General features: G+C 47.2%; 1 protein-coding gene across 2 annotated transcripts in view; it reads left to right on the top strand.

Moving 5' to 3' along the window:
• The window catches only part of TDRD9 (tudor domain containing 9), a 92866-nt gene that overhangs the window by 43021 nt on the left and 24999 nt on the right, over positions 1 to 24846 (top strand). For both annotated transcript variants that reach the window (XM_074326815.1, XM_074326814.1), the window contains exons 9-23: positions 3778 to 3842; positions 6976 to 7030; positions 7167 to 7251; positions 8500 to 8557; positions 11093 to 11197; positions 15260 to 15357; positions 15975 to 16106; positions 17183 to 17348; positions 17417 to 17480; positions 17555 to 17618; positions 17891 to 17935; positions 18466 to 18519; positions 20656 to 20772; positions 21751 to 21858; positions 23383 to 23483. In XM_074326815.1, coding sequence (XP_074182916.1) covers positions 3778 to 3842; positions 6976 to 7030; positions 7167 to 7251; positions 8500 to 8557; positions 11093 to 11197; positions 15260 to 15357; positions 15975 to 16106; positions 17183 to 17348; positions 17417 to 17480; positions 17555 to 17618; positions 17891 to 17935; positions 18466 to 18519; positions 20656 to 20772; positions 21751 to 21858; positions 23383 to 23483 — 1317 coding nt within the window. The remainder of the gene's footprint in view (positions 1 to 3777; positions 3843 to 6975; positions 7031 to 7166; positions 7252 to 8499; positions 8558 to 11092; positions 11198 to 15259; positions 15358 to 15974; positions 16107 to 17182; positions 17349 to 17416; positions 17481 to 17554; positions 17619 to 17890; positions 17936 to 18465; positions 18520 to 20655; positions 20773 to 21750; positions 21859 to 23382; positions 23484 to 24846) is intronic.

Raw genomic sequence — 24846 nt, 5'->3', positions numbered from 1 at the left:
ATGTTTTATTATTGGTATATACAAATGCAACTGATTTCTGAATATTAATTTTGTATCCTGCTACTTTACTAAATTCATCTATCAGCTCTAATAGTTTCTTGGTGGAGTCTTTAGGGTTCTCTATATATAGTATCATGTCATCTGCATATAATGACAATTTTACTTCCTCCTTACCAATTTGGATGCCTTTTATTTCTTTTTCTTGTCTGATTGCTGTGGCTAGAACTTCCAGCACTATGTTGAATAGAAGTGGAGAAAGTGGGCAACCTTGCCTTGTTCCTGATCTTAAGGGGAATGGTTTTAGCTTTTCCCCATTGAGTATGATGTTAGCTGTGGGTTTATCATATATGGCCTTTATTATGTTGAGATATGATCCCTCTATTTCCACTTTCTTAAGGGTTTTTATCATAAATTGCTGCTGGCTTTTGTGGAATGCTTTTTCTGCATCTATTGATATGATCATATGATTTTTATTTTTCATTTTGTTAATGTGGTGTATCACATTAATTGATTTGTGGATGTTGAACCACCCTTGCATACCAGGGATGAATCTCAGTTGATCATGGTGTATGATCTTTTTAATGTATTGCTGAATTCTGTTTGCTAACATTTTGTTGAGGATTTTTGCATCTATGTTCATTAGCAATGTCGGCCTGTAGTTTTCTTTTTTTGTAATGTCTTTGTCTGATTTTTAGGATCAGGGTGATAGTGGCCTTGTAAAAAGTGTTTGGGAGCCTTCCCTCCTCCTGGATTTTTTGGAAGAGCTTGAGGAGAATAGGTGATAATTCTTTTTTGAATGTTTTGTAAAATACACCTGTAAAGCCATCAGGACCAGGGCTTTTGTTTGTTCGGAGATTGTTGATTATTGATTCAATTTCCCTGGTGGTAATCAGTTTATTCAAGTTTTCTGTTTCTTCTTGAGTTAGCCTTGGAAGGTTGTATGCTTCTAGAAAATTGTCCATTTCTTCCATATTGTCAAATTTGTTGGCATATAGTTGCTCATTGTAATTTCTTAAAATTTTTTTGTATTTTTATGGTATCTGTTTTCACTTCTCCTCCTTCATTTCTGATTTTATTAATTTGGGTCCTCTCTTTTTTTTGATGAATCTGGATAAAGGTTTGTTGATTTTGTTTCTCTTCTCTAAAAACCAACTCTTGATTTCATTGATCTTTTGTATTGTTTTTTTGGTTTCTATTTCATTTATTTCCGCTCTGATCTTTATTATCTTCTTCCTTGTACTCCCTTTGGGCTTATTTTGCTTTTCTTTTTCCAGATCCCTTAAGTGCGAATATAAACTGTTGATTAGTGATTTTTCTTGTTTCTTTAGGTAGGCCTGCAATGCTATGAATTTCCCTCATAGGACTGCTTTCACTGCATCCCATAGATTTTGGGTCATTGTGTTATCATTTTTGTTTAGACACAAACCTCTTATCAGATATATGATTTGCAAATGTTTTTTCCCATTCTGTGGGTTGTTGTTCTATTTTCTTGATGGTATTCTTTGAAGCACAGAAGTTTTTAATTTTGATGAAGTTCAATTTGTCTATTTTTTTGTTGTTGTTGTTGCTCATGCTTTTAAGTATCCATTGCCAAATCAGGGCCATGAAGGTTTATCCCTGTGTTCTTTTCTAAGTGTGTTAGTTTTGGCTCTTTCATTTAAGTCTTGGGTCTATATTGAGTTACTTTGTGTGTGTGTGAGGTAAAGGTCCAGCTTCCTGTTTCGGCATTGTGCTGGCCACTTCCCCCAGCACTGTTCTTCCCCACTGGCCAGGGCTGGTGGCCTCGTTAGAAAGCAGTCGACTGGATATGTGTGGGTTTGTTTCTGGGCTCTCAGTTCTGTTCTATGGGTCTGTGTGTCTGTCCTGCAGCAGTCCACACTGTCTGGATTCCCTTGCGTTGAAGTAATTTTGAAATCGGAAGTGTGAGTCTTCCTGACTTGATTCCTTTGGGATTGTTGTGGCTGTTCCGAGTCCCTTCCAGTGCCACGTGAAGTTTAGAACCAGCCTGTCAATTTCTACAAAGAAGCCAGCTGGGATTCTGAAAGGGATTGTGTTGAATGTGTAGATCATTTGGTGGAGTATTGCCATCTTCACAACATTAAGTCTTCTAGTCCATCAATAGGATGATTTTCCTTAGTTTTTTTCAACAGTGCAATAGTTTTCAGTGTATAAGTCTTGCAGTTATCTTGTTAAATTTATTCCTGTGTTGTATTCTTTTTGATGTTATTGTGAATGAATTTATCAATTTAATTTTCAGATTGTTCATTGCAGGTATATAGAAATAACAGTTGATTTTTATATATTGATCTTGTATCTTGCAACCTTGTTGAGCTCATTTGTTAGTTCTAGTAGGATTTCCTATTTACAGGATGATGTCATCTAGAAATAGAGAGAGTTTTAGTTCTTCCTTTCCAATCTGGATGCCTTTTATTTCTTTTTCTTGCTTGATTGCCCTGGAACCTCCAGGACGGTGTTGACTAGAAGTGGTGCGAGTGGACACCCTTGTCTTGTTCCTGATCTAGTTCCACGAGTAAGTGTAATGTTCGCTGCGGGCTTTTTCCAGATGAGCTTTACCAGTTTAGGGAAGTTCACTTCTGTTCTTAATTTGTTGAAACATTTATTATGAAAGAGTGTTAGAATTTGTCACATCTTTTTCTGTGTCTGTTGAGATAATTATGTGATTTTTTTTTCCTGTTGATGTGCATTACATAGTTGGTTTTCAGATGTTAAATCAACTTTGCAAACCTGGTATAAATCCCACTTGGTCATGGTGGACAATTCACTTTCTGTGTTGCTGGATTTGGTTTGCTAGTATTTTGTTGAGGATTTTTACATTCATTTTCATAAGAGATATTGGTCTGTAGTTTTCTTGTGAAGACTTTGTCTGGTTTTGGTATCACGGTGGCACTGGCCACATAGAATGAGTTAGGAAATGTTCTGTTTTTCGAAAGAGTTTGTGAAGAATTGGTATTCTTGGAATGTTTGGTAGAATTTAGTTATGAAGCCATTGGGATCTGGGCTTTTCTTTATGGGCAGTTTTAAAATGGCCAATTCAGTCTCCATTTGTTATATAGGTCTATTCAGATTGTCTGCTTTTTCTTGGGTCAGTTTCAATAATTTGTGCCTTTTTAGGAAAATGTCCATTTCACGTAAGCTGTCTCATTTGTTTCATACAATTTATTTCTGTAACGTCAGTATTAATGTCCTCTGTTTCATTTCTGATTCTAGTAATTTGAATCTTCTCTCTTGGTCAAACTAGTTCAAGATTTGTCAACTTTGTCGGTCTTTTCAAAGAACCGTGTTTTGGCATAGAAGGGGCTCCCAGGTCTGCAGAGAAGTGAAGGTTCTCATTTCACATAAAGTAAATATATTGACAGGAGTCGGGGCAAGTGGATGCTTTGAGATCTTGCTCTGTGAGAGTGCTTTCTAATAATAGTTTGGACTCTGTAGAGTTTACAGGTTGCTTGTGGTTATTGTAAATGTTGTGTATTTTGAGGTTCTGGATTACAATAACTAAATTTCAAGGAAAAATTTTACAGATAGTGAGTTTTTATAGGAGAAAATAATGGGAGTCAAGAGGCTTGGGGTCCCCCGAGTGATCGTGGGGCCTTGGGGAGTGGCTGATCCTTGGGAGTTTGCATTTTCATGTGAGAGAAAGAACATCTGCTGCCTGATCTGTAAGAGCCTTTCAAGCTCAGAACCTGCAGTATTAGGGTTCTGGAAAAGCCGTGGCTGTCGTAGCCTTGGTTAATATTTGTGCACCTCACATTTTCATAGGATCAAGACCTGGTCGGGTGCCCCGTTTGTGTCGGAGCGGAGCAGCGTGTTGGTGTTTCTGCCAGGTGAGTGCCATCCTTCCATGACCTGGTATTGTAATGCCCTCCCACCCGGGCAGAGGCTAAGCGTGTGTCTGGCACATACCAGGAAAAGTGTTATTCACCATATGGGTCTCTTTTTACACCCCCTAGAATGTGAACAAATGTGATTTTCAGTTTGACGTCTTACTATATGTAACCTTTGTATTGCTACAAAGATTGCTAATGAAAAGGTTAATATTTTGAAGGTAGTCTTACCCCCTTCAAAATTTTCAATAAAATACTTTGTTAAATTTGCTTTGTTATATGTATGTGGTTATAAATTTGAGGTAATTGTCATCAATCTATATTTAAGGCTTATTTTTTTTAATTAAAGTTTATTGGGGTGACAATTGTTAGTAAAGTTACATAGATTTCAGGTGTACAATTCTGTATTACATCATCTATAAATCCCATTGTGTGTTCACCACCCAGAGTCAGTTCTTCCATCACCATATATTCGATCCCCCTTACCCTCATCTCCCACCCCCCACCCCCCTTACCCTCTGGTAACCACTAAACTGTTGTCTGTGTCTATGAGTTTTTGTTTCTCATTTGTTTGTCTTGTTCTTTTGTTGTTTTTGGTTTATATACCACATATCAGTGAAATCATATGGTTCTCGGCTTTTTCTGTCTGACTTATTTCGCTTAGCATTATAATCTCAAGATCCATCCATGTTGTCACAAATGGTCCTATTTCATCTTTTCTTACCGCTGAATAGTATTCCATTGTGTATATATACCACAACTTCTTTATCCATTCATCTATCGAAGGACATTTTGGTTGTTTCCATGTCTTGGCCACCGTAAATAAAGCTGCAGTGAACACTGGAGCACACGTGTCTTTATGTATAAATGTTTTCAGATTTTTTGGGTAGATACCCAGGAGAGGGATTGCTGGGTCATATGGTAATTCTATTCGTAATTTTTTGAGGAACCTCCACACTGCCTTCCATAATGGCTGCACCAGTCTGCATTCCCACCAACAGTGTATGAGGGTTCCTTTTTCTCCACAGCCTCTCCAACATTTGTTACTATTTGTCTTGTTGATGATAGCCATTCTGACTGGGGTGAGGTGATATCTCATTGTGGTTTTTATTTCCATTTCTCTGATGATTAGTGATGTTGAGCATTTTTTCATGTGTCTTTGCCATTTGTATGTCCTCTTTGGAGAAATGTCTCTTCAGGTCCTCTGCCCATGTTTCAATTGGGTTGTTTGTTTTTTAGTTGTTGAGTTTCATGAGTTCCTTGTACATTTTGGATATTAGCCCCTTATCGGAGGCACTATTTGCAAAAATCTTCTCCCATTCAGTTGGTTGCCTCTTTATTTTGTTGATGGTTTCTTTTGCTGTGCAGAAGCTTTTAAGTTTCATACAGTCCCGTTCGTTTATTTTAGCTTTTACTTCCATTGCCTTTGGAGTCAAATTCATAAAATGCTCTTTGAACCCAAGGTCCATAAGTTTAGTACCTATGTTTTCTTCTATGCAGTTTGTGTCAGGTCTTATGCTTAAGCCTTTGATCCATTTTGAATTAATTTTGGTACATGGTGACAGATAGCAGTCCAGTTTCATTCTTTTGCACGTGGCTATCCAATTCTGCCAGCACCATTTATTGAAGAGGCTGTCTTTTCTCCATTGTATGTTTTTAGCTTCTTTGTCAAAAATTATCTGTCCATATTTATGTGGTTTTATTTCTGGGTTCTCAGTTCTATTCCATTGGTCTATGTGTCTGTTTTTCTGCCAATACCATGCTGTTTTGATTATTGTAGCCCTGTAGTACAAGCTAAAGTCAGGGAGTGTGATACCTCCAGCATTGTTCTTTTTTCTTAAGATTGCTTTGGCTCTTCGGAGTCTTTTGTGGTTCTAAACAAATCTGATGATTTTTTGTTCTATTTTTTTTTTAAAATGTAAGGCTTATTTAACAAGATGAAATATCATTAAACCATAGTATTATTTTTGTAATACCATGAGAATCATTAGGGTAGTCCTTGAGTTTCGTGCTCAGCATTTGAGAAAATAGGCTCTTAAAATACCTGAAGAGATGAATTTATGTTACATTGTTCTTTTTCAAAACTATACTTTGATCGTCTTAATGGTTAAACCTTGTGACAGTAATTCAGCGTTTTGTGGTGAAGGGATCTGTAGAGCACATGAGCGTCTGTGCTGAGGCTGGCAGACTCAGAAAGCTCACAGGACAGAAGCGTCTCTGACTGGGGTCCGTCCAGGCGCTTACAGCTTCCGTCATGTTTCCCTTCGGTTGCTGTGGAGTAGTGTTGATTCCAGGAAGCTCCCTTAGTTGACAGTGGGGTCATTTCCCCCGGGAAATACTTGTCAGAAACTTTGTGCGCGTGATGCTGTGTTGAGGACACAATGGCAGAGCAGAGCCACGGCCGTGTCAGCTAAGGACACCTGACGTGTGGGGAACACTTTTCCACTGCTGGCCATCGCCTGGCTCAGCTATTTGTGAACGATATTTTGCAGCTTTTTTTGTTGGCTTTCTGTTAGGTGTTTATGGGAATCCTGTTGTATTGGGGGCTCGTCCTACTCCAGTATGACTCATTTTAACTGATTACATTTGCACTGACGCTGTTTGCAAAGGAAGGGTCCTGACTGGTTTAGGACTTTAATGTCTTTTGGTGGCCACAGTTCAACCTGGAACAGGTTCAAATATTGGTAATTCAGGATGAGGCAAAAGCACGTGTAAGCTTCCTGTATCAATAAACACTGTTTAAACCTAATGAGAACAGCATCTCTCTGTGACCAAGTTTCTTAATATTATTTTTTGGTTGTAAAATTTTGCATGTGCATTACAGGAAATTTGGAAAATCAGTGGGGGAAAAAAGAAATGTGAACTGTAAAATTACTCATTCACAGGTAGTCACTGTTGTGGAAAGGAAAACACTAGAAGAATGTAGTTTTTTCATCTCTTTGAGTTACTAGTTGTCAGGGTCATTGTACATTTTCACTTGTACTTCTGATAAACTTAGACGAAGAAGATAAAACATTCAAATAAAATGAATTGGTAGAGCTTTCTCTGAAAAGGATGTCATCTTAATTTAAAGGTTGGTTTTTAGCAGTAAATACAAATCTTTTTCTTTCCCTCCCCCTTTTTTCTTCCCTAGGTCTGGGAGAAATAAACTGTATGCACGAACTTCTCACGAACCTGGTTCACAAAAGGTGTGTTTGAATGATCGCGCTACATTTTTGCTTGGACGCCGTTGTATTGTTTCTGCCTTGAATCAGTTGGATTGTCTCAGTGAGCAGGTAGCCTTTGTGAGCTCTCGTGGATGTCTGACTCCATCCCGTGTCCTAGGCTGCAGGTCTACCCGCTACACTCCAGCGTGACCCTGGAGGAGCAGAACAACATCTTCCTCAGCCCAGTGCCGGGGTACCGGAAGGTAGGAGCCCGTGACGGTCCCACCCCCGGGGCCAGGTGCTCTGCAGATCCTGTCAGTCACCTGCCAAACACCCGTTGGGGCTTAGAGTCTGTAAATCAGTTGGCTGAGGGTCTTAGTTCCTTCGGAATTCCTTAAAGTGTGTGACTGCTCGGGTGCGCCTGTCACCGCTCGGCCGCTTAGGTGGAAGCCTCACTCCTAGTCCTGGCTCAGGAGAAGTTTTGAACCTCAGGTTGTATGTGAGCTTGAGCTCATAGCCCTTCTTGAGAGCTTCACATGACCATGGACACTTCATTCCGGGGTGAGTGCTCCAGCTCCGGGGCGGTGAGGGGAGAGTGGGAGACCTGGCTTCATCCCAGGGCTGTCCCTGCTGCAGCTCTTCCTGAGTCGTCAGCCTGGTGGTGCTTTGGCCCATGGGTACCTCCAGTACCCCCTGAGGCTACCATGTCTGAGGTCAGGGATGGCTGTTGGGGCCCCATTTTTTGCCTGCCGTTTTTGAGCACCTGCTGTGTTGCATATGCCTGGTTACCTGTGATCAGGGCCCCTGAGAGATCCCACCAGGAAAGAGGAGGTGACAGTACATCGAGGCATAGGGGGTAAGCGCGTAGATGTGGAGTTAGACACATGAATTGCGTCTCTGTCACCTATGTATGTGTGACTCTGCAGATTACTTCCTATGACTTAATTCTGTTGTTTGAAAGTTGAATCCATAATATTTACATCGCAGAGCTGCTAGGAAGGCTGATTACAATAATATACGTATATCCATCCTTAAATTGCAGCAGTCCTGCAGTGCCTGACCAGGGTAGGTGCCCAGTGGGGGCACGAGGGCACTACTGGTGATGCTCATTTATGCCAGGCGCAGCACCAAGCATTTCACACTTAGTGGTGCACACGACCTCCCAGTGGCCCTCTTAGCGTCGCTATTACCAGTATCTGCATTTTGTACATGAGAGAAATGAGGTGGGTAACTGGCCCAAGACCCACACTGGTGTGGGGCACATTTGGGGTCACAGCAGGTTTGGCTGTTGAGTCCACGCTGCGTGGACTTGTCCTCCTGTCACCCCCCCCCCCCACACACACACCTTGATCACTTGTGATGAGTATAAAACAGGAAAATGACTAATTTCAAAATCTGAGCCCAGCATTTACATTTAGAAGGTTTTAAATAATTTTTGAGGTTTGGTTTTGTTTTGACTTTGCCTCATGATTTCCAATGTATAATCAGAGTCTATTTTTGGTGTTTGATAGATTATTCTGTCCACCAACATTGCAGAGAGTTCCGTCACAGTTCCAGATGTCAAATACGGTAAGACACTTGTCTTGTTTTCCGGATGACCGACCTAAGTGGTAGTATTTACAGCTTATTTGCCCCGGGAATTGTGGGAACACGTCTCTGAGGAAGTGATACTAGAACAGGACTCGAACTGAAGGAGCAGCGAGCCATGCACAGAGTGGCTCAGGCGCAGGGAACGCTGGGTGGTGGCAAGGCCCGCGTGGACGGGTGGGGGCTGGGTGGGGGGCTGGAAGGGGCAGGGCCTGTCTTGGCCGGGAAGGGTTCTAGGTGCTGTGGCAATAGCCGTCAGCAGAAGGCTTTGTTCTCAACATACTCAGTAGGTATTTGAGAGATAGACAGTAAATGAGGTAAATAAAAATATGCAGCGAGTTATAGTGTGTATCAGAGGAAGTGGGGTGTGGGGCCCGAAGTCCTAGGAGTGGGAATCGGGGCAGTTTTGCTGAAGAAACTGAAAGAAAGACAAGACTTTGGCCTTTGCTGTGTGAGATGGAGGACGGTCCCCGAGTCCCGAGGCTCGGAATGGCGTCGCCTGTTGCACATCCAGCACAGTCACTCGGGGACCTAGCCTGGGAGGCAGAGGAGCGACAAGGGCGACAGATGGGGGCGGAGAGGGGGCATGAGAAATCTGACTGAGAACCGATGGGGAACAGGACAGCACAGTCGCATTCGATGCAGGAGGAGTAAGACATGGCCGGTTTCGGGAAACTGGAAAGGGGGAGCCTGCAGGGCTCACGGAGGTGGTGAGAAACCTGGGGTTGGCCCTCAGGCGGGTGGCCCGAGGCCTCAACCGTGGAGCCTCAGGTGCTGGAGACTGGGAGGGTGGGGGCAGGTCGACTAAGAGCCTGGTAAGGCTGTGTGAGCCTGGAGACCAGGGCAGAGGAGCAGGAGGTGGCTGAGCAGTCCCGGGTGAGCCCGGGGCGGGGGGAGGCAGCGGTGCCTCAGGGCAGACACGAGGGCTGCAGAGGGCAGTGGGCAGAGTCCCAGGAGCCAAATTAGAAAGCGCTCTGAGCACTTTGGGCAAACAGGCCTGTCCTGCTGGTGGTAGGTCAAGTTTGACAAAGACTGAAAATCGGCCATGGGGCTTAGCAGCATGGACGTCGTCGGTGACCTTGACGAGCACTTGCAGTGGAGGCCAAGCCTGCTTGGAATGGGCTCATGAAGGAATGGGGGGGAGGAGTAGAGACAGTGAGGCCAGACAGCACTCGGGGGCACTGGCTGGAAAGGGAGCAGAGCGGCGAGGCAGCCGCTGAGGGGGAGTGTGGCCAGGAGATCACATTTCCTGGTGACGGGAGAGGTGCCGGCTGTGCAGGGGAGACAGGATGTGATGGAGCGCTGGCCTCCGTGGGGCATGTGGCGGCGGCCTGCCCCGGCCCCAGGAAAGGCCGATGTATGGGGACAGAAGGGCCTGTGACATGAGGCTGAGGGAGCTCGCAACCTTCTCATGGCCACTGCTTTGTCGGTGAGCTGGAGGTGTGGTGGCCAGGTGACAGGTGGGAGCAAGCATTAGGGCTTTGAGGAGGTCATAGCGTAGGTGCCTGCAGAGGGGGGGGGGAGAGTGGCCAGACGAGGGCCACTGGAGGCTAGTGACCAGGAATTGAAGGGGCAGACAGCTGCTGGCCTTTCGATTTTTCCCTCTCTGGCCACTGGAGCTGTGCAGTGTGGGTGGACAGTTGTAATAGACCAGGGCTGGGGTTGAACCAGACCGGTAAGCAGAAGGAGAAGGGGCAGGAAGTTCAAGGTGTATGCCAGGCGGGACGGACCATGGCCTGTGGTTGGGTCCGCAGGGAAGTGAGGCCATGTGGCGGAGGCGTGAGGGGCAGTCAGCCCGTCCTGGGATGGACAGACTGCGGGGCCGTCTGTAGGGTTACCAGGCGGTGAGAGGAGAGCTGGTTCTGGTTCTGGAGAGAGAGGCTTGACCTTCAGATGGGGAGGGGTCACGACTGTGTCAGGTGTGGCCCTGGGAAGGAAGACAAGATGGCTGGAGCAGAGGAGTTCGGGCCTGAGAGGCTGCATGCTGCTGGCGTTGCTGTTGGGGATGCGGAATCCCCGAAAAGGATGGCAGAGTGAGGTTGAGAGTCTGAGAGGCTGGGAGCCCGGAAGGAGGCAGGGTGGTCCTGGTGTATATTCAGAAGGAGAGAGGACACCGCCGCTCCTCAGGCTGGGAGTGGGGGCCGCAGAGACAGCCGCCTTCTGTGGCAGGACGGGAGGGTCTGTCCAAGAGGCGCTGCAGGGGCCTCTGTCACCTGGGCTCGCAGGTGAGGCCCCTGAGGCACAGCCTGAGCAGCGGGGCCCCAGACCCCGCACCTCTGCACGGCCGTTGTGCCCCGGGGACGGCGGGCTCAGCTGATGGCACAGTGGTGCCTCCAGGCTTCTGTCTTTCACGCCCAGACTTCCAGTCCTTAGAAGACAGAGTGACCACAGCGCCCTGCCTGGGCGGTGCCTTTCCAGAGGCTTCTGTGTTGGTTCAGTTTTATCACTGTGCATTGTGATGATTTCACAGGTCCTTCTTTTTGGCATGGTGTTTACACTCCTTTTTTTAAATGACAGTTATAGATTTTTGTTTGACTAGAACTCTGGTTTGTGACGAAGACACGAATTACCAGAGCCTGCGACTGAGCTGGGCCTCGAAGACCAGCTGTAACCAGAGAAAAGGTAAGGCGTTTGCGTCCCAGCAAAGTAAGGTGTTGGTGGCACATTCGGGCGTCTTTTTAAAATCTTTGTTCCCTGTACTTTTATGCTTATTCAGAAACTTTCTTGTTGGAGCCAATTTTACAATCTCATACTGTAAGACCCTCCATGTAAACCCGCACTTCTCTACTGTCCCTTGAATTAGGTGACAGTTCCTGTACGTAGTGGGTAGGCATTTTGTCACTTCCAACAGTATCATTTGTCACAGTGAATTAGTAAAAGTTCCGGAAGCCGGGTGGACACTTGGCTGGTTTTCGGTAACCCCTCCTCTGACTTCTGTCCCAGTTTTGATCGTTCTAAGGTTACTTTCCCAATGGGTGGCACAGAGACTTCAGCAGCATTTGCTGCCACATGCATGTGTCACCGGGGGGACGAAGGTGGGGAGTCCTGTGTCAGCAGCTGGGGCTCTGGCCACAGTAGGGGTTCAGGCATGATGTGCCTCGGAAGGTCGCTATAGTTGCCTGTGGGAACTGGCTCCAGGGGACAGCGTGCTGCGGCACTGAGACGCGCCTGTGCTCTCGAGCCTTTTGGGGAGGGTGGGTGAAGGGCCCTCCAAGAGTCCCTGCTGGGCAGTAAGGTGGTGCCATCAGAACGGATGCCTGGCACATGGTGGGGCGGTGCTGAGGTTTCACGTGTACGTGTCACACTCCCGGGCCAGCCTAGGAGGCAGTGCACTGTTCACACCTTTTCTCCACGGCACAGCCAAGGCAAAAGGAGTAGCTTGCTCGGGGTACGTGGGAGGGGGCGGGACTGAGATTGGAACCCTGAAATCGGGCTTCAGCCACATTCCTGACCACCTTGCTGTGTCACCTCTCTGGACATGACTCGCCTAGTGAGGGACTAAGAGAGAAGGTTAAGTGGTCATTAAATCATGGTCAGAAGACGTCATCACATGGAAAAGCCTCATGCTCAGTTAGGCCTTGTCACAAAGCTGAGTGAAGAAAAGGACATTAAACTGTGGCCACCTCACTGTGTTTAACCTCCTCCACCCGAAACACCCCCAAACACAAAACTACGCTTAGAAATAAATACACAGAAATGTTAAAAGTGGCGATCTTTGGGTCCGTCTTCAGATTATAGGAGTTTTAACCTTTGTCTATCTTTTCCATATGTTCAAAATGTCTATAATTAGAAAAATTTTCCCCCATAGGAAGTTGCAGAAATAGGACATAGCGTCCCTCGCACTCTTGGCCCAGCGTGCTACTGGTGACATCTTCCATAACGGGCACAGGAGGTGACAGGCATTGAGACCGTGGCCTCAGTTGGTCCCAGTGTCACATGCTGTCCTGTGCGTATCTTTCTCTGCACTTTGCTGCTGCGTGCGATTCGTGTCACCACCTCGAGCAGGACACGGGGCGCTTCCACTGCCTCGAGGGAACTGCCTGCTGCTTCTCCTGTAGCCACACCGCCCTGCGGCTCTCCTTCACGTCTATAGTTTGTCATTTTGAGGGTGTTGTATAAATGCGGTCATGCCGTGTGTCACCTTTTGAGACCCGCTTGCGTCACTCACCATACCAACGTCCTTCAGATGCACGAGCTGCTGCGCGTTTCAGCAGCTCCCCCTCCTCATTACTGAAGAGGGATTCATTGCACCCTCGCCTACTGGAGGACATCCAGGGGTGTCTAGTTCTCGGCCACTGCACCCTGATGCACAGGCTGTGTGTGGACGCAAGTCCCGTCTCTGGGACCTGAGCCCCCGAGTGCACTTACTGGTCAGGTGGTTAAGCCTGTGTAGTTCACAGGCTGGGCCCTGGTACAGCCATTCCCTCCACGCCCTCCTCAGCACTGGCTTCCCACTGGTTTTTCCTTTGGCCGTTCTAAAAGGCACAAGAGGACACCTCATTGTCACTTTAATTGCATGTCCTTAATGGCTAATGAGGTGAGCTCTTTTCCTGCATGTGGTTGCCTTCTGTGTGTCTGCAGTGAAATGTCTTTATCTTTTGCCCATTTTCTAATGGGATTGTTTGCATTTTTACTGTTGAGTTTTGAGAGTTCTTTATATGCCCTAGATACTGTCTTTGTTAGGTATGTGCTTTACGCATACTTTCTCCCGTTCCATTTTGCAGTTTGTCTTTCTGACTTCTTCACAGCGTCTTCACGTCCTCTTCTAGAGAACGTTTTAAGTTTCGATGAGGTCCAGTTTGTCAGTTGTCCTGTTATGTATGAATCGTGCTCTTGGTGTTACATGTTGGAGCTTTCCACCTAGTCTCGAGCTCCAAAGATTTTCTCCCATGTTCTCTTGTAAAAGTTTCATAGCTTTGTGTTTCTCATTTACATCCGTGATGCGTGTGAATTAATTTTTGCACAAGGTGTGAGCTTTGGGTGGAGGTTCGTTTCTTCACCTGTGGATGTGCTGCTGTTCTGGCCCCACAGTCCTCCCTCCACGGAGTGGCTTCTGCACGTCTGTGAGCATCACGTGAGTGACTCGTGTGGGTCTCTCTCCGGTTCTTTTGTTCTAGTCATCGATGTCTTGCCCCCACCAGTACCACACTTATTGACAACTATATAGTAAGACTGAATGTGAAACACACCGGTTCCTCCCCCTTCAGTCTTCATTTGCAAACTTGTCTTAGCTGTTGTGCTTTGCCTACACAGACTGTAGAGTAAGCTTGTCTGCACCCCAGAACATCACTGTGATTGTCACAGGAGTTGTGTTAAATCTGTAGGTAAGTGTGGGGAACGATGCGTACACTGAGTCGCCTCCCAGCCCCTGGGCTCAGTGTGTCTCCACTTACCTGGCGTCCGTGACGTCTTTCATCAGCGCTGTCACTGTCAGCACTCAGATCCTGTGCGAGCATTGTTACCGTGTTTCCCCGAAAATAAGACCTAGCCGGACCATCAGTTCTCATGCGTCTTTTGGAGCAAAAATTAATATAAGACCCAGTCTTATATTGCAGTAAAATAAGAACGGGTCTTGCATAATATAATATTTTTGCTCCAAAAGACGCGTGAGAGCTGATGGTCTGGCTGGGTCTTATATTTGGGGAAGCATGGTAGGTTTCCATCGAAATACTTCATTTTGTTTGGGAGACTGTAACTGGCATTGCATTTTTCATTTCGGTTTTTGCATGTCTGTTGCCAGTGTATGGAGTGTGCCTGGTCTTCGTGTCAGTGTGTGTGCTGTGCCTGCCACACTCACTCATTAGTTCTAGGAGGTGTTTGGGGTTTTTGTAATCACCTTGGGATTTCCTGCTTAGACAGCCCTTCATTTGCGGATAAGGTGGGGGGTGATGGTGGTGGGTGGTGGAAGTCTGGACTGTCCACTCCACCTCCAGGGGGCATCCAGATGCCCCCTCCGTCTTTCCTGACTCCACATGTGGGGAAGGAAAGCCCCTCCCTGGGCTGCCCCATTTTTTTAAAAGCTGAGTATTTATTAAGGACACTCGCATCATCCTCCCTCCCTCTCTCTCTCTCTCTCTCTCTCTCTCTCTCTCTCTCTCTCTCTCTCTCTTTCTATTGTATTGTTTTGGGATAAAGGAGTTTCTACTCCGAAAGCAATACAGTCTCAAGAGAATACCTTTCTGTGACAGTGCCCGCGTCCCAGCAGGGTGCTGAGCCCCCGTATGTACCCACCCTCTCACTGGGAAGGGGGCCTTTGCAGAGGTGTCAGGACGGCCTGAGCGGGGAGCAGCCTGGGACGGCCTCACACACTGTTCGCTGCACAGCCATTCACGGGGAGGACCGCTGCTCTCGGCAGCTTCACCGCTCTCGCTTGTGTCTGCACCTGTGTGAACTACGCACCTGCGGGAAATGTGTGGCCTTTGACACGTGTTGATCTCCAGGTGTTGTTGTTAGAAATGCGCATTGGATTTTGTACTACAGATCCCTGATAGAAGCCAGCAGTTAATTGTATGTGTTAATATAAGATGACTTCTGACACTAACTTATTCTAGAAGGTTCTTACTGACCTGATCTAGTAGAAGATAAAGGCTTTTCTTAATACTTAATGGTTACTCCTAAGCATATCTGTGTGTTAATATTAAAGTAATTTGTGCCAAGTGGTGCTTGAACATGTCTCCCTTGAAGGCCGAGCTGGACGAGTGTCTAAAGGGTACTGTTACCGCCTGATACACCGGGACTTCTGGGACAGCGGCATCCCCGACCAGGTCGTTCCGGAGATGTTGGTAAGCCCGCTTTGGTCATTTTCAAAGTTTACTTTAATATTTAGTTAATATTTTATAGACAGAGTTTTACTGAATAGTCTAAGTGATGTATAGTTGATGTATAGTTTAAATGTATAGTTTTGATTCCAGGAAAAATCATTGGCCCAAGTCGTCCTCAGTCCCAGGGCCAGCTTCCGTTTCTTAAGCACCAGCCTCTCTGCTAGGGGCTGCCCCATCTCACGTTTCCAGCCAGAGCAGTGCTGGTGTCTGCTGGCTGCCTGGTGTGGTCCTCACGGGCTGAGCTTGCGCTTTCCTTTTGTAATTGTGCAGTTGGCGGTTGCTCTTTATTTCCTGTCTTCCTCTCTTCCCTCCTCCTCTCCCTCAGGCTCTCTCTGCCGCTTTTCTCACTCTCCCTCTCCCCTCCCTTTTCCTGCCCCTTCCTCCCTCCCCTCCTGTCCTGTCTCCTCTTTCTCTGTCACCCCCTTTTTTCTGCCTCTCTACTGTTCTTTCTCCTTCACGCACCCCTTTCTTTCTCCTCTCTGCTTCTCCCACTCTTAAAGTGTGAGTACTAGTCATGTGAATAGGTTCGTGGATTTCGTTATTTTATTATTTCCCAATTTCAGTTTTGTCCTTTTCAGCGGTGTCCTTTGGGAAGCACAGTGTTGAGAGTGAAGTTACTGGACATGGGGGAGCCCCGCGCGTTGCTGGCCACCGCCCTGTCCCCACCCAGTCTGAGTGACATCGAGCGCACCGTCCTGCTCCTGAAGGAGGTAGGCCTGTCCTGCCACTTCTGTGACAAACTCAAGTCTCACACGGGGATCTTCGAGGTAGTTTGTTGTAAACACGCAGCAGTTGCTCGGAAAAGCACGTATATTGACTAGTTGCTGGTGTCAGAATCCACACATCGTTTATATCCGCCTTTCCGTTGTCTTGCTGAAACTTCTGCTCTTACCTCTGCGTCCTATCCCCTCCCCACCCGCCTGTCACTCACTGCCTCACCACTCCCACCCCTGCTTCCTGTTTGTTGGCGGTGTTGAGAGTGCTGGGATAAGAGACAGCATTAACAATATTTAATGGTTACTCTTAAGTATATCTTTACGCTAATATTAAAGTAATTTGTGCCAAGTGGTGCTTGAATGTGTCTCCTTTGAAGGCCGAGCTGGACAAGTGTCTGAAGGATACCGTTATCACCTGATACACCGGGACTTCTGGGACAGCGGCATCCCCGACCATATTCTGCTGCTGTCGCTCCACCAGCCTGCTCGCTTGCCTTCTCATTTTGTCCCTTACCCTCACTCTAGCTTCCTCCTTCTGTTCTAGAAGCTGGCTCTGCCTGCTGTGGACTTTCAGACCCCACACCCGACTTATGCTTTGCTCCTGCTGTGGACGATCCACTCTGGCCCTCGGAGTGGGGGTGCCTCTGGCATCTTACCTCTGTTTTGAAACTGCTTGGGTTTCTATGAAAGACTCTGTCAAATTCGGGAAGTTCTTCCCCCACACAGATCAGTGTGTTTTGTGCATGATCAGCGTGATGTGCGAGCTGGATCTTTGGTTTAGGACTGTGCAGGCCCTAGTTGGTAAATTGTGAGTTACGTAGACTTGTGGGGGTGCCCTTGAGTGTTCCCTCCCAGGACCGTCCTTTTTAAAAAACAACAAAATGTGTTGTAAGTTCCAAAAAGCAAATTTAAAAATGTTTTGGTAGCGTCAGGCTTTTGTAAGTTGACTTAGATGTCGTTTAGAACATTATCCCCCCGAATTTGGTCTTGATTTCCTGTTTTAGACTCCCTGCCTTAAGAAAAAAAGAGTGGAGATCAGTGTTGCTTATGGGGCTGTTTGTCTTACAAAGGTTGGCGCACTTGCCGTCCGTGGGCAGAGCGAGGACGAGAACCCCCACGATGGTGAATTGACCTTCTTAGGGCGAGTTTTGGCCCAGCTCCCTGTGAGTCAGCAGCTGGGGAAGCTCATCGTCCTGGGACACGTGTTTGGGTGTCTGGATGACTGTCTTATCATAGGTAGGTGTGGGCAAGGGGCGGCGGGAGGCCGCGCACCCTCCAGTCTCACTCTGCGTCTCCTCTGTCAGCGGCCGCTCTGTCCTTGAAGAACTTCTTCGTGATGCCTTTCAGGCAGCATCTGGATGGATACAGGTATTTCACACTCGCACTGTAAGAGCCACTTTGTTTACTGGGCTCCACTGACACTTGTTGCTGTCCGTTTACAGGAACAAAGTGAATTTCTCCGGCAGCAGTAAGAGTGACTGTATCGCACTCGTCGAGGCGTTTAAAGTAAGTTTTCTCTGCGGCCAGGAAAGCAGCGCCGCAGTTGCGCGCTCCTGTGCCATAAACCTTGCTCTGTGAAAGTCATGGTAGGGTCTTGAGTCCAGCATGAAAAATAAACTGTTGGAAGAAGTAGGTGGGGCTGGGAATCCCGTTTTGTGAAGTTGATTGAAAAATTAAATTAGTAAATTCTCTGTGGTCAAACTGTCGAAAATGGACTTTAAAAGAACATTCGAGTAACCATTAACGTATTCTGAAACTCTGGGTCCTTGCTGTTTTAGACTTGGCAGGCCTGCAGACAAAGAGGAGAGCTGCGGCACCCGAAGGTAGGTTCCCTGTCCCCCGAGGGATCAGAGCTCCCAGGAGGTGTCCTGGCTCAGCCTGGCAGTGGCATGTGTGCAAGCCTGAGTCGCCGGTGGCACAGTCCATGGTGGCGGTGGAGGCCATAATGGGCGCGGGCCGAGGGGCTTACATGCCTGTTGCTGTAGGCATCCCCCGCTGAGCGGCAGCAGCCCTTCTGTGGTGTCAGGAACTTCCGGCTGTGAGGGCTCAGTCCCCGTGGGTGGCGGGGGCGCCCCGGCTGCTGGTTCCAAACGGAGAACCCGGAAGCCTTGCCCTCTGCTGTTTTTAGCCGAGTTTTACATCATGGGCTGCAGAGAACTCAACCTGGCAGCTGCCTGATACTGACCAGGTTCTCTTTTTCTTCTTCCTCACCGATTCGGTCCAGAAGACAGTTGATGGGTCTGTGTGTGTTTAAACTTGCCTGGATGTATCTGTCCTTCCAGAACTATGAGTTACCCGTTAAAGCAGTGATTTGCACATTAATATTGAGTATTATGCTTTTATATATTTCAAGGATGAACTTGACTGGGGACGGTTAAATTACATTCAAATCAAGAGAATTAGAGAGGTAAGTTGTAATAATACACAGTCATGAGTATTCCAAAAAGTGCATCCTGTTTCCAACTTTAGTAGAATTTATGTATATAAGTATATGTTATATGTTTATATAATAATTTATCCACATCTATAAATATACTTATGTAAAACTTAATATGTATGTTTTACATAGTTCATGTATAATTGTTATATATACTTAGTTGTATATGTTTATATAATATGTAATGTAATTATGTATAGTTATAAGTAGCAGTCCTATAATTTCAAAGTGATAACATCATCTTTCTCATTCTGAATGTTGTGTACTTGTGTTCTCTCTTTCTGTCTTGATTAGATTTGTGTGTTCAGGGGTGGGGGGTCCCCAAGACCACCCTCGGTTCACTGATTCGTGAGAAGACCCACAGAACTCAGAAAAGCTGTTACACTCACAGTTACGGTTTATTACAGTCAGAGGATTCAGACTAAGTCAGCAAAGGGCAAAGGCAGGTGGTGGGGTGGGGGAGTCCAGAGGAGACCAGGGGCAAGGTTCCCGTCGTCTTCTCCCAGGGGGGTCTTGAGGCACTATCGACTCTCCCAGCAGTGACGTGTGATGGCAGGATGGAGTACTGCCAGCCAGCCTTGGTGTCCGGGCTTTATGGAGGGAGGGTTAGGTAGGCATGGGCTGCCCATGTAGCTGACCTTAGTTATTTAGTTTCCAGCTCCTTCCAGAGGTCACACTGATACTGCAGGCCCAAGGCCCCCACCATGCGAAAATCACATTGCTGCCACAAACTGTGTGCTGTGTCCAAGGTCTCGGGTAAACAAAGGCAGCCTGAGGCAGAGGGGTTTCCCGGGAGCCTGGCCTGCGTGGGGAAAGTGCCCGAGTGTGGGCAGCCGAGGCCAGCTGTGTGAGTCTTCGCAGCGCAGTTTACCAGGTGCTTAGCCTGTTCTCCTATGTTTTCCAAGAATTACTCCTGGTTTGATTTTCCTGTGTAGGATTTTTGAGGGGCGGGCGAAGGTGGAGGACTTTAATTTGTTGATTTTTGCTTTTTCTATTAATTTAGTTCCTCCATGTCTCTCGGTTTCTTATTTTACTCTTCTTGAGATGAGTATTTAATTCAGTAACACTGTTGGTATTTCTAATTAACAGCATTTAAAGCTGTGAATTTTCTTGTACGTAGTTTGGACTGTGTCCTGTTGACGTTTGATGTGTAGGTGTCCCCGTCTATCACGTTTTTCAGTGTTGGTTTCCTCCATTGATGCCAGAGTATTTTAGAAGAGTTTTTCACTTTCTAGGACGAAAGAAATGTTTTTAGATATTCTGTTTTGTTGTTAATTTCTGATTTGATTGCACTTGGTGTTAAAAAGTGACTTGCATAATTTTAAATTGATTTTTAATTAGAGGTTCTGTGTGACCACAGCCTGTGAGAGAGTCAGTAACATGGGAACATCTGCCAACACCTAGGTGGGCTTGACCCTTCCTTCCTGTTCCCAGATTTTCTCCCTCCTCACAGTTTTTTATATCTTTCCAGTTCTTTTTTCGCTATTTTTTTCCAGTTATGTTGACGCTTGTGGTTTGTATGGTTTTTATTTTTTGTAATTTATTACGATAGCTTTGTGGTAACTTAATTTACAACCAGTTGAGAGGTGTTTGGACTTGTGTATTCTCATACGTATTCTCATCAGACACTTGAAGTTTGATGTTTTGTGTGAAATGGTTTTATTGCAACGAGGTGTTTTGGTTGTTGTTCAGAGTGTTTAGCATTGGTCACTTAGCTTGTTTGAATCACAAAAGCAGTGCACATTCCTGGCAGAGGTTTCGGAAGTGTTTAAAGGACTTAAAGCAGAAGACACAGTCATGCTGTTCCGATACCCCCAGGGCCTTGTGGTTACACGTTTGCAGTGTCGTGTGTGTGTGTGTGTGTGTGTGTGTGTGTGTGTTTGTAAGTTGGATCATGAAGCACATAAAGTTTGTGTCCTGGTGTTTTGTTAGCATTGTATTGAGTATCCGTGTCGTTCCTTGTTCATGAGTCTTTGATAAGAAGGCCGTTAGTGTTGGCAGTGTTTCGTCCTGCAGACGGGTTGGCGCGCTCCGTCTTGTCTTGGCGTCTCACTACGCTGAGTAGCGCCAGGACTTTGAGACATCGCATTTCACTGCTTTTCGTAGGTGGCTGAGTTATACGAAGAACTGAAGAAGCGAGTCTCCCAGTTCAGCATGCACGTTGACTCCCGGCGGCCGGTCGTGGACCACGAGTACACACACAAGCAGCGGTTCATCCTGCAGGTGTGTGGCCCGGTCCTGTTCTGATTCTGTCCGCTGACTGGTGGGGGAAGCACCACCCTCCTTTCCTGCGCTGACCACGCGACAGAGAACCCTCAGGGTCCAGCGTCCATCTGTGTGTGGAAACCAGGAAGAACTGGTCCTGCACAGTTTCGGTTTGCCGTGGCCCGAGTTGATGATGCAGACCCATTGTGGGTCTCTGGAGGCGTGTTTCCGACTGCCTCCGGAGAGTCCTTCCATTTCAGCTTTTAAGAGAGTAAAAACGCTGTTAATATTATTCAACGTATGCAGCTACTCCCTTGCACTGAAAATGTTATAACTCAGGAGGCCACGATGAGGTGAGCTTGTCGGATGGAACCTTAGGGACCGTGTGGAGGGATGTGTGTCCTGGAAGGTGGCTAAGGCTCTCACATAGAGTCCCCAGGGCGGGTCCATCTGCGGTGTCAGACACTGACTGATGCAGGTAGAAGTGGGTCCTGGGGAGATGCGGGAAAGGGGGCAGACTCCTGGATGTCAGATGGAGTAGGGCTGGGGAGCGTCTCCCATGGCTGTGTGTTTCATTGAAGAAGAGACTCTGCAGAGTGCTTTCTAAAAGGGAATATTGGATGTGAGCCTGTTGCTCTGGATGTAAGCGAACCAACTAGAATTTCATCTAAATTGGGGAAGGCCTGACCCATACAAATCAGGGGCGGGTGGAGAAGCCGGCTAGCTGCGTGCTGTGTGGTGCGTGTTTCTATGCCTGTTCAGCTCTCCACTGATCCCTAAACCCCACTGGAGAAGGGCTCAAGCTCCTTGGAAGAAAGCCCGTGTTCAGAGTGTTTCTGTTAAGGGGAAGTAACCGGAATGGTGACCTTCTGCTTGATTAGTAAAAGGTGTAGCTGTTTACGTAAACTCACCTTTTCCATTATAGAGGTTAGTATATTGGTGAGACAAACTGATACAATAATGCTGTTACTTCATGAAACTACTTTTCTGTTCCAGGTGGTACTGGCAGGCGCTTTTTATCCAAATTACTTTACTTTTGGGCAGCCTGACGAGGAGATGGCAGTGAGGGAGCTGGCTGGGAAAGACCCCAAGACAACCATCGTGGTAGGTGGGGAGCACAGACCGCCTTCTCGGGCTCGGGCCACTGGTGCCTTTTATTTCTCCGGCTGGTCCTGTTTTCATAAGGACTATGGGTTTTCCCCTATAGTGACTGTTGTAGCTTGTTTGACCACGTGTATCTACTTGCATGTCCGTCTTCCTTTTTTGCACACCTGCCCTTAAAACAGAGCCTGGAGAAGTTGTGTGTCATTTTGAAGGATTTGAGACACTTCTCCATAAGTTTAATCCCATTTGTTAATTGACAACTTCATTTTACACAAGTTAAAATGTGACTGGTTGGCCACTTAGCACTGCAGTTTACACCATGGTCCTCAGACCTAGTAGAACCACCAGAGTGTGTTTAAAATTCCTGTTTGACGGCCCCGAGCCAGAGAATCCGAACCAGCAGGTGTGGCCTGGAAATTAGTATTTAAGTGACGTGTTTGGGGGAACCTGATGGTCAGCCACTGGCACTGACCTTCGACCACCATCTGTGGACCAACTGTTGAAAGCTGAGCGCACACAACGGCAGGAGGCACACCTGGGCTAAAGCACCTGGGACTGGGCTTTTACTGGTCAGTGCACATCTGCCAAGGTGGGTAGAGAGCTTGGAGCACGTGGTCATGGCCAGCTCCAGTTCTCCTGACTGGTATTGGTGCAGTCACTGGTAACACGGTGGAGACGTGGGGTTGACAGGAGAGGGTGGCTTCCTGGAGTCGCAGGCACAGAGACCTTTGAGGAGCGCTGACAGCGCAGTGCTCAAGCGGCCAGACGCAGTGCCTGCCTGGGACGGCTGTTGGTCTGAGAGGCACCATCCAGGATGCTGCTGGCCGATGGCCCCTCAGCTGGGCATGAGGGCCGAGCTTGCCTCCTACACCCACGAGCCCGCCCATGCATGCTCTAGGGGCCCCAGATGACCCGCCTCCTTGTGCACTCTGAAAGTGTACTTGGCATCCTTTGTGACATCCTCTGTCATTCCCTGAGCTGCACTCGGACCCTCTGACTGGCCGAGTCCTCATCCTGCATCCTACGTTCCCGCGCTGTGGCTGTTGAGTCCCAGGGCGGCGCCATAACATGCCCCAGGAGGCTGCACCAGGCCTGAGTCCACAGCCTGGCCTTTTCACCCACCCAGCACCTCTGCGGAGCTGGAGTGGCCCTGAGATAGCGGGACCTGGTCACAGGCACAGCACCTGGTTTCCTGCCAGAGCCAGAGCTCGGCGCACCCTTTGCCCTGGCGGGTGGGGTGGGGGGCCACACTCAGGCTGCACATTCACATCTGGCTATGGTGACCAGGTCTTCATTTTTCTGTTAGACTTTTGGACTATTTTAATGGGAAGAATTAGCCTTATTTAGCATGTACTTATTATTAAAACTTAGTTACAGTTTAAAAGTCATTAGTTCTTAAATGCACCTACTTATAGAATCTGCACCTGTGGTTAGAGACAGTAAACTCATCGTGAGCTAAAAACCATGCTCGTGCGTGACAGCTGTCTCGTTAGCTCTGATGCAAACTGTGCTGTATTTTTTCAGTTGAAGCACGTCCCTCCTTACGGCTTCCTCTACTATAAACAACTCCAGTCTCTCCTCAGGCAGTGCGGTCAAGTCAAGTCCATTGTATTTGATGGGACGAAGTAAGTCATGTGTTTTTGTACTTCAGCGTGGTTGTGGAAGAGCTGGGTCGTGTGCAGTGCTTACAGGAGCTGGCTCTCAGCACGAGAGTGGGGGCCGGCACTGTTCCACGCAGCTCTGCCCTCGTGCACTCGTGCCCTCGTCCGCAGCCACCGAGCTTCTCTTGCAGCCGGTGACCTAGAGGCCCTGAGTGTGTGTGTGTGGTCAGTGGTCTGCGGCCAGGACAGTCCTGGCACGTCATGTCCTCGGATTGTCCCTGGACTGATGCCCGTCACTGGCAACACGTCCCTTTGTAGGCCGTAAAGGTGCCCTGAAATGGAGTTTGTCCACTTGTATAAGTGACATAGCGCATGTGTTCTAAGTGTTTCTGGAAGACAAGTGCTGCAGAAACTCAGTCACACGTGCCCTTATTTTAATCACAGGAACAAACACATGTGTGGGAGCATCAGTCCCAGTTTTCATTTCCCAGAGGGAATGTTCATACACGGAAGAGACATCGCTTTAAGTTGGTGTTTAAAATTAGAAAGTTTTTCTAGTATTCTGTAAATTTAATTTACAAATTGTGTAAATCTAGTAAGGAAGGAACACTTTTTCTCTAAGGTCTAATAACTCAAGTTGAGCATGTTAAATCCGTTTTCAATTTGGATGGATTCCATCAGACGTCTCAAGCTCTGGTCTTACGGTTACTGTTGACTGTAAATGCCTCATTGCAAAATCTGCCTCAGTACTTTCACAGCTGTTCCAGGTTAACTACACTTACAGTGTTAGGTTTTCTTACGTTTCTGATACAAACTACACACGGTCAGATTCTTGGTCAGATGTAAACTCACTTATTTAGAACTGGAGTCACACGGCTGAAGTGTCGTTTCTGAGGGCTGCACGTCCACTTGCCTTGTTTGAGGGTCTGGGGACACTAGGGTGCGCTTGGGCTGAGGTGAGAGGTCAGCAGCCTGGCTCTCGTGTGTGGCAGCCACTTCTGTCACCAAGCTTGACGACCGGATTGGATTCTGGGTTAGTTTCTTGCTCCTGGTGTCTGGGACCTTTTCACAGCTGTTTTAGTTGCATCCTACACGATGCCTCCTATCTCTGTCTTTTTCGTCACAGTACCAATGTCATGCCAGACCCATGGGGAAGTCACAGTCCTGGTTCACCAGCAACACATTTTTTTTTAATGGAGGGTGCAGCTCACAGTGGCCCATGTGGGGATCGAACCGGCAACCTTGGTGTTATTAGCACCGCGTTCTAACCACCTGGGCTAACTGGCCGCCACCAGCAGCACTGCTTGTGCATCAGATATGTAAGGCAGAATGACATTAAATAGTATTTGAAAGCAAGAGGCCAGTAACCCTTTGGGCTCAAGCAGGG

This window comes from Rhinolophus sinicus, linkage group LG03, assembly GCF_036562045.2.
Source record: "Rhinolophus sinicus isolate RSC01 linkage group LG03, ASM3656204v1, whole genome shotgun sequence".
NCBI classification, from domain to species: Eukaryota; Metazoa; Chordata; class Mammalia; order Chiroptera; family Rhinolophidae; genus Rhinolophus; species Rhinolophus sinicus.
Note: the sequence above shows the minus strand (reverse complement) of the source record. Positions and strands in the feature narration are given on the sequence as shown.